The sequence below is a fragment of the Oryzias melastigma genome, linkage group LG6 (assembly GCF_002922805.2).
Source record: "Oryzias melastigma strain HK-1 linkage group LG6, ASM292280v2, whole genome shotgun sequence".
Classification (NCBI taxonomy): domain Eukaryota; kingdom Metazoa; phylum Chordata; class Actinopteri; order Beloniformes; family Adrianichthyidae; genus Oryzias; species Oryzias melastigma.
This window is the reverse complement of record NC_050517.1, coordinates 1279493-1288570: the sequence shown is the minus strand read 5'-3', so window position 1 is coordinate 1288570 and position 9078 is coordinate 1279493. Positions and strand designations below refer to the sequence as shown.

At 40.7% G+C, this 9078-nt stretch overlaps 1 protein-coding gene across 1 annotated transcript; it reads left to right on the top strand.

Moving 5' to 3' along the window:
- The first annotated feature begins 394 nt into the window (after positions 1-394).
- ciao2a (cytosolic iron-sulfur assembly component 2A) lies at positions 395-5145 on the top strand. Its single transcript, XM_024281406.2, has 5 exons — positions 395-635; positions 2416-2580; positions 3543-3592; positions 4622-4667; positions 4772-5145. Exons 1-5 carry the CDS (start codon positions 521-523, stop codon positions 4870-4872), a joined length of 477 nt encoding a protein of 158 aa, XP_024137174.1. The 5' UTR covers positions 395-520; the 3' UTR covers positions 4873-5145.
- Positions 5146-9078: the final 3933 nt, after the last annotated feature.

The window sequence follows — 9078 nt, the reverse complement described above, 5'->3', positions numbered from 1 at the left end:
GGGGGGGGGGGGTGCACAATATTCGACAAATTATGAAAAATCACTTAACAGGTAGACTAATCATCAAGAACCATTCAAAACAATCACATATTTGCTGTTGGGATGTCCTATTTCTTTAGGATTTTCTTAAAGCAGTATCTCCCTCCATTTGTCTGTGGCTGGTGCGCAAAACATGTGTATATTTTAAGTAAAACGTTGCAGATGTATTCTGTGATCCGCAATAAGATTTTTAAACAGTTTCATTTGTTTGAATGAGATCACATGCAACCTGTTTCACCTTTTTAGTCAATGGATTGTCGGTGATCGATTGCTTTTCCTGAACAGAGCAGCAAACTGTGCTGATTGGCTACAGCACCGAGCGCAGATCTACAAAACAGCTGCCAGTGTCGCGAACACGCGACTCTCCAGTGCTTACTCTTAGAAATCTGGAGAGAGCGTTAGCCCCGCCCTGTGCCTTTCTCTTCCTCTTCAGTCTGTCGTCGCCTCGTTCGGGCTCGTTTATTATGGCGGTTTTAGAAGTATGGAATCGGTGTTACGCCTCGCATCGCTGAGCTTCTCTCTGGTTTTACAGCTTGTTGAAAGAAGGGATGCTAATAAAAGCACAAAAATGGAGGAAAAGGCGTTAGAAGTTTACGGTAAGTGTCCTCGGTCCGATCTTATCTACGTCACCGGTCAGAAACTGGGAGATCACGTGTTCCCAAATATTTCAAACCTATTGGAAGATGTGCCGCCGTGTTACAGCAGCAGCCTGTTCCGGATCAGGAAACGCGGAATCCTGTCAGAAATTCCCACTAGCTTTGATTCTGATCCATAAACCTATTCTCCCTGTTACTGTGAAATGACAAAAATGTTGGATAAAAGCTTTATTTTATCTCAAAGCTTTAAGAGTAAAAACGTCCTAGCTCAGATAAGCATGCATAAACAGGTGATTTTATTTCTACATTTAGAGGTGACTGTTTCCTTTGCAGAATGGTTTATTACAGCTTATAGAATATATTTAAAGTCTATTTCCAGCATTTATAACATGCTTTTTCAGAGCCAGATGTTACTTTTAATTTTAGTGCCTTTCAACAGGCAGACAAATAAAACATTGTCTTGGATGCACATCACAGCTTCCCTGTTGGAGGATAGTTTAGGAACTCAACATTTACAGGGAAATACAATCATCAGAGTAAAACATGTCTAAGCAAATTTGAGACGTTTCCTTTGTGAAGAAAGACCCCCTAGGTTTGCTCCCGAATCTTTTTACACTGTTGTGGGAAACAAATGCGTTTCCAAAAGTTAAATTTCCCCTCTGTGCGACTAATAAGTGGCGACAGTGGCTCAGGTGGTAGAGCGGGTCGGCCAATGATCGAAGGATAGGCGGTTCGATTCCGGCTCCCGCCAGCCAGCCAAGTGTCGTTGTGTCCCAAGGCACTTAAACCTGCTTGCCTCCAGTGTGGCTCCACTGGTGTGTGAATGCGTATGAATGTTCCGGTGATGGTCAGAGGGGCCGTAGGCGCGTACTGGCAGCCACGCCTCTGTCAGCCTGCCCCAGGGCAGCTGTGGCTACAGTAGTAGCTTACCGTCACCAAGTATGAATGAGGTGTGAATGAATAATGGATGCACAATGTAAGCGCTTTGAGTGTCCTGAAAAGCGCAGATAAAATTAAACCATTATTATTATTATTATTATTATAAACACATCTTTCTTGTTTTGAGTGTTATGTGAGAAGGAAAACCAGGCATTCCTTTACATTTTTTGGGAAAAAAATATTTATTGAGCAAATTTAACTGACCTGACACTGAATTTAAAAAAGAGATGGAAAATTTCAAACTGTAATAAATAAGATATAATCTGCAAGGCATTCATTTCTGGTAATGGACTCATTGAAGCGTATGTAATGGAGGACATGTGTAAAATAATTTTTAAAAATAATACATTGTTTCAGAGTATTTTTTTAAATTGTGTTGAATCAGGATCAAATGAAAACCCGAGCTTGAAAAAGCGTGTTCGTTATCCATCAGCTGCCATGAGCGGGCCTGTCTCCTTGCTCCACTACAATTCTGATACTTCCACTTGGAGATAAATAGATCCACACAGGCCTGCGTCTTCATTTTCCTTGTCTGAGGTGGCATCTGGTTCAAAACTGTAAATCTGCTTAGCTGCAATACTGCTAGCCAATTTTTTATTTTATTTTACGCTAATGTTAGCTTGGGCTTGTGCGGTGCTTTAAGCTAGTTGGAGAGAGTTAATAGGGCTGCCACAATTAGTTGACGGTTGCAGCTCACACACTATTAACTTCTAATCTACATTAGAGTTTTCAGTGAGGGGCCCCTATTTTTATGGAACCATTTTCCACATCAACCTTCTCCTTGAAAGCAACTTCAGTCCAGTCTGATCTTCAGAGACGCCTTTTTCCTGCTGTTCGACAGATGTGATCCGATCGATCCGGGACCCGGAGAAACCCAACACACTGGAAGAACTGGAGGTGGTGACTGAGAAATGTGTGGAGGTCCAAGATCTGGGAGAGGACGAGTACCTGATCATCATCAGGTTTTCCCCCACCGTCCCTCACTGCTCCCTCGCTACTCTCATTGGTGAGTAACTGTTGGAGACTCTAAGGACTCAGAGCTAGAAAAACAAAGGAACTCAACAGAGCCTGAGTTACAAAAACTAAACCTGAAGAAAGAAAAACATTACCTGTTTTTAACCCATTAATACTGGAGCTCCAGTGTTTATGTTCTTTGATGTACTGTAACTTTTCAACCGCTGAACAGGATAATTTCAGCAGATATTACTTGAATTACGTTGATCGTGTTAACAGTTGAAAAGTTAAAATATGTGAAAGATTTTGGGTTTAAGCGTCATCAGAGACACCTCAGGTGTTAAAGGGGCCCTACCATGACTTTCTTAAGCCTATCATATTGAACTATATAAGATCATATATTACCTTCGGACCACTTAAAAAAATAAATTATTTATGAAATATTAGTTATATTTCATTCATTTTTCCCTACCCGGAAGTAAAACGGCTGCCGCTGCGTATTGGTGCCGTCCACTTCATGACGTCACCCTAGAGTTTGTGGCAGAATCTTTGTATTTCTCCCACGAAAATAATCCAAACTTCTTCAAAGATGGATGCACCACGACATATCTGCCTTTAGTAGGCCTAGCCATCTATACACTGCTTCACAACACAAACACGCGTGGCTTCTGGGTGGTTTGAGGGTTGGTGGTGTCTTAAAGGAGCGGTGCGTAAAAAGTTACAAACACCTATTTAAGCAGGAATTTATTGAAGACAGGATACAACAGAAAGATATATGGTATTCTGCATCTAAAATGAAAGTTTTTTTTGACGATGATCACTGGATAAGGGGATAAATCAAGTGTTATGTTACACTTGGAGAGGAGTTGTCAGCACAGACTCTTCCTGGAGGGAGCTGTTGGCATCGTGCTTACGTCGGCACGTTTTACCCGCTAGTTTGTTCTTATATGTACAGCACTTTGAGGAGTATTTATTTATATGAAAATTGATTTATAAATACATTTGAATTTGCAGGTTTATGCCTCCAGGTGAAGCTGCAGCGCTGTTTGCCTTTCAAACACAAGGTGAGCCTTCCTGCCGTCCAGCTGCCCTTAGCCTCACCCACACATACTCATTACCCAAGTTGTGACATATTGACATTTTGTTAAGGAACCCTCCTCGTCAAAAATTGACTTTTTGGGTATACCCAACTCATTGTTTGTTGATGTGCTGGCTGTTCCAGTTTAATCAGCTCCCACACCACGGACCACACTAGTATTCTATCTTTAACCCGGTACCGCGTTTGGTACTGCAATTGTTGCCAGGAGCATCCCGAGGACCGGTCTGCGTCCGGACAAAAGGCAGAAATTAAAGTGACATTATTTGTACAATTGAGAACATAAATCTATCATATGATCTGTCATCTGTCACCAGCGTTTCGCGATCGCTTATTTGATTCTTTTGGGGTGGAACTGGTCAGAATCTGTGATCACATTCTATCTTTATGGAAAAGGAAGCAGGCAGCACGTCGAAAAACAACGACTTTGGGTTTTTGAATCAGGGCTAAATTAAATAAGGGGTCCAGGCACTTTGTCAGGACACGGATTGGTCCTCGGGACCACGTTTGATACTGGACGTGGTACTAGGTTAAGGTTGGTGTAGTAGGGCGGTCTGCGTCTTGGCACCACACCCTCCGTTCTTTTTAGAGCCAAAAAGTCAATTTTTGGACGAGGAGGGTTACTTAACCATACGTCAGTATGCGGCGACCTACGAGTATGCACTGCCCACACACATGCACCATCCTTCCTGCACACACTGCACGCTTACAGAAAGGTGTATATAAAGAAAGAGCTTTGCCTTTTCATACCTAAAATGATCAACTTAACACTGTAGGAACTTGAGATAAATGTTTGGTTTACCACTGATTCAAATGCAAAGTAATCTCTACAGATCATCATGCTAGCTTCAATACTAGAACATATTTTAGAAAAATCTGAATTCATGGTTCTGGTCCTAAAAGCAGTGAGTAGGAAGAAGTGGGAAGTTGACGTTTCATCTCTTTTTCCTTTACTATAACCAACAATCTTCATCTGTTTTCTTTCTTTTATTTCAAGCTGGAAATTTACCTTTCCGAAGGAACCCATTCTACAGAGGAAGACAGTAAGTTCCTCTGCTTTCATGAGACGTCCCTCCATCAAGACACGCGTGTCCTCATGGAGGAGGCTGTCCTGCAGCACTGATATAACTTGTTTTTCTCTGTCCAGTAAACAAACAGATCAATGATAAGGAGCGAGTGGCCGCCGCTATGGAGAACCCCAACCTCAGAGAGATCGTGGAGCAGTGCGTGACGGAACCAGACGACTGAGCTTCTGTGTGTCTGATCAAAGTCTCAGTCTGAGCAAAGTGTTGGATGAAGTTGGACCTTTTTGACTCAGAAGAAGAACCCGTTTTTTGTCCTTTTTTTGGGGTGGAGGAAGGTGTGCGTGTGTGTGTGTGGGGGTTTAAACACCTCCGTTATGATGCAAGAATAAAAATGATGACAAAAGTTTTCAGGAGAAAATGCTTGAGAAGTTTGGATCTTAGTAAAAATGACTTGTACTTTCAGATTTTATACATGAATTAAAGCTGTTGTGTGTCAGTCTTTGTGTTTGTCTGATGGGGTGGGGGCTAATGGACAAAACAAAAGTAACTAAATCCACATTCAGTCCTCAGGAGCTCATTCTAAAAAGTGAGCTCAATAGAAATCCCGACCGAGATTCAAGCAGTTACAGTGTGAGTTGCGGGAGGCAAGGAACTACCACAACACAACAGTGGTGCCGTTGCCGTGAACGAGTGGTATTGGTCCATAAGTTCTCTTACACAATCTGCATACAGACTTGTGGGTTACATATGCATTGGGAATGCTGGGTTAGCTGGGCAGTTTATTCCTGGGACAGGTAGGGCGGGCGTGCCCGCTCCAGGTACTAGACCTGTCCAGTTATACCCTTGCCCTGTACCTGGACCAGGCTTTAGCAGCATCATGACCCCTGTAGGTAGCAGATGTGCTCGGCCTGTCAGATCGGCTCGGGGGCCTGCGCATAGTTGACCTGATTTTTAAGTAATTTTTGCAGACATGCTTTTAAAAAAACAAAAACACCTAATGAGTAGACTGACATGTCTGCTACTTCTTTTAGGGCTGTTTTCCACCACTTCTGTGTCTTGAATGATCTGCTAATAAAAATGTTTACACAGTCACACAAACGATCAACTTCATCTGACTGTAGGAGCAACAAAATCAAGTAAGTTCTAAGTGAAAGCTGGCAATAGCTTAGCAGCTAACCGCTAGCTGCATTTATATTTCTACATTAAATTTCATGTGCATAGTAACTTTCTAAATATATGTACCAATATATTTATATATATAAACCACATTTAGTTTTACATTTAGCATTTTTATTTTGAATCCTGCTTTTCTGTCAGAATTTAACTTAACTCGTGTTAACTCAATGCGAGATATTTTGACAGTAAGTTGACAGAAATTTTGTACTGAATACAAAAGCAAAAATTGTATCCCAAACAACAAAAAATCAATTTCACAACAACCTACACGTACTATTCATATATTTTGTTCTGTTTTGCTTTTTTTGAGTCAAACTAAACCACTCTGATTTTACGTTCTTCCTCAGTTCTTCTTCCTGTATCTGCTCTGTTTATAAAAAAAAACATGCTGATATGAAACAGAATCATAAGTTGGTAAATATACTGGTTTATAAATCAGACTGAAAGAGTCAGTACCTCATCACCCACAAGCTTAAGTGCACATCACTGGTCTGTAAAAGAGACCATACCATGAAAAACCAACTTTTTGAGCTTTTATGAGTATTTTAATGGTCAATCCTCACATAAAGAGCCACACAGCGGTATTTTGATTCTTTCATGCATTTCTGAGTAATTCTGTACAAACTGCACTCTTAGTAGCAGCCCCTTCCATACCCACGAAAACGAACATGTCCTCATGATCAGATGTCAGAGTGAGACCGTCCCTTTTAGGAAGAGTCTGCTCTGATAGCTCCACCCCCAGTCTAACTGTCAGTTTGTGAACAGGAAAATTTGTGTTCTTGACAAAGAAAAGTCGTATTCATAACATAGAAAAGTCGATTGAAAAGACACATGATAAACGTAAAGCTAATTGTTGTATTCATTTTTTTCTGCAAAGTTGTGCACAAAATAGATATATTTTTAATCTTAATTTGACCGTAAGCACTTTTATGGCTTTCGGAGGGAAAAGCAAAGTAAGAACTTCTTTGTACAGGGAAACTGTTTCTATATTGTGCACGCGACAAGAAACCCTTTTGAGTATTTCATTGTTCCACTCAGTATTTGCCCTCATGAATGGATCAAACTACATTTCCCATCCATCATGTTTTTGCTATTTTCTAAATTTCAGAACAGAGTTTTTAAAACATAACAATGAACAAAGAAAGTGTTTGCATTATATATTTTAAGGGGAAACCCCAGCATAGCAAATTCATGATTAATTAGTTGGTTAAATGACATATATGATGACTTTGATCAAAAAGCTGTAGGTTGGTAATAAGATCAGAAAAACTACAAAAATGAGCTTAGTATGTTAAGCAAATGATATCAGTGTAAAGCAGTATCAACTGTTCAAAATTCTAGTCAGCTGCTCACATTACAAAGTCTGCACTGTGACATCACACAGTGACATGCAGTGACGTCATCATGCAGTGACATCATCATGCAGTGACATCATCTCAGAGTTAAATCATCACACAGTGAGATCACAATGTCATAAGTGATGACATCATTTGACATCATTAAGATGTGTGTTGCTGATATTTTTAGCTGGCAAGGTCTAATGATATCATTTGACATAATTATAGCTTGTTTCTATTTTTCTGGTATCTGGCATTTTCCCACAGATTCGAGTTAGTCTTCACAGACACCCAGCAAGACAGGTACAAGAACACAAGCAGCACAAGTTCCTGGAACAAAGGCTGAGCGTACATCAACTTTCTCAGATTTCACGTCAAAAAGTTATCTCAGAATGTCACACGTTGAAGAATTTCAAGAGGTGGATGTTTCCACTGAAGAACTGAAACAAATCACAGCGAGACTTATGGAGCAAAACGACACTTTGAACAAACATGTTGAGAACATTTGCAAGAAATTGCAAAAAAGAAAAGATTTGGACGCTTCATACAAAGAACTGAAAAAATCACGGAAAGCTGCTATCGAGGAAAACAAAAGACTGGTGAAGCAGGTGGAGAGTCTAAGAGTGGACATCGAAAAGCAGACCCACGTGGAACAAATGTGTGAAGAGGAGAGGATAAAAACCTCTCAGGTCTCTGAAAGTAACCAGGACCTGAGGACAGTAATGGAAGCACTTCAGTCCAAACTTCAGCAACTGAAAGAAATGAAAAAAGACATTTCTAGCTTCAAGTCCAAGCAAAACATTTTGGAACAAGAGAAACGAGCTCTGGAATCTCAACTGAAGAGACTCCAGAAAAAGACTGCCCACAAAGCACACCTGGAACCGGATTTGAAAAAAGAATTTGATGAATTCCAGGCATTGCAACAGCAAACTGATGAACTAAGGCAAAGCCTTCAGGAGTTGCAGATAGAAAATGAGGAACAGAAGAGGATGGAAGAGAACTATCCTACAATGAAAGAAGAACGATCTGAACTCACAATTCTGAAGGCTCAACTGGAAAAAGAGATTTCTGATCAGAGACAGCAGAAGGAGGAAACAAGTCAGTTGATTGTTCAACGTGAGGAGGAAAAGAGACAACTGGAATTACTTCAAGAACAAACAAACGTTCTCTCAGCAGAAAGACACGCTCTGACAGAAGAACTGCAACACCAAGAAGCGCTGGAGTCTGTATGTAAGGAGATACAAGCAGAAACCAACGACTTGGTGATACAATTTTTCAACCTTAAACTGGATGTCGTGGAGCTGAAAGGCAGGATTTCAGAGTTTGAAGATGTGGAAGAAAAACTCAATGTTGCAAAGGAGGAAAATTTGAAGGCACAGAATCAAGTAGACCTTTTCTGCAATGAAATTAAAGACCTGCAGGTTCAGATGCAGGCTCCACAACAGGCAGTTGCTGCTCTAGAGTCAGAAATGAAAGATCTCCAGAAGAAAAATATGGAACTTAAAGAGGTTCAAGCTGAATATCAGAGAATCTCTGAAGAAAAGTCCAGACTGGAAGACAAGAAGAAGCAGCTTCAGGAGGAGGTTTCTCATCTGAAACAGCAGCAAGAGGAAGTTTGTGAACTGGCTAGCCAATTTAACAACGTACTGGATAAACTAGGACCCCTTCGAGAGGAAACAAAGGACCTCAAAGACGAAAAAGAAATGCTGACTGATCTTCTGAAACAGCGGCAAATTCTGGAGACCGACTATAAGGAGATACAAGCAGAAACTGTCCATGTTGCAGAAGAAAACTTCAACCTTCACGTTGAAGTTGACGATCTGCAGATGAAGCTTTCAAATTTTAAAGATGTGGAAGACAGAGTTTTAAAAGCAAAGGAGAAAAATTTGAATGCAAAGAGAGAACAGGAGCTTCTC

Coding starts and splice junctions, on each gene's coding strand:
- ciao2a (XM_024281406.2), top strand. CDS start 521: ATGGAATCGGTGTTACGCCTCGCATCGCTGAGCTTCTCTCTGGTTTTA. Junction 2,581..3,542: donor CTCCCTCGCTACTCTCATTG/GTGAGTAACTGT, acceptor TTGAATTTGCAG/GTTTATGCCTCCAGGTGAAG. Junction 3,593..4,621: donor GTTTGCCTTTCAAACACAAG/GTGAGCCTTCCT, acceptor TTTTATTTCAAG/CTGGAAATTTACCTTTCCGA.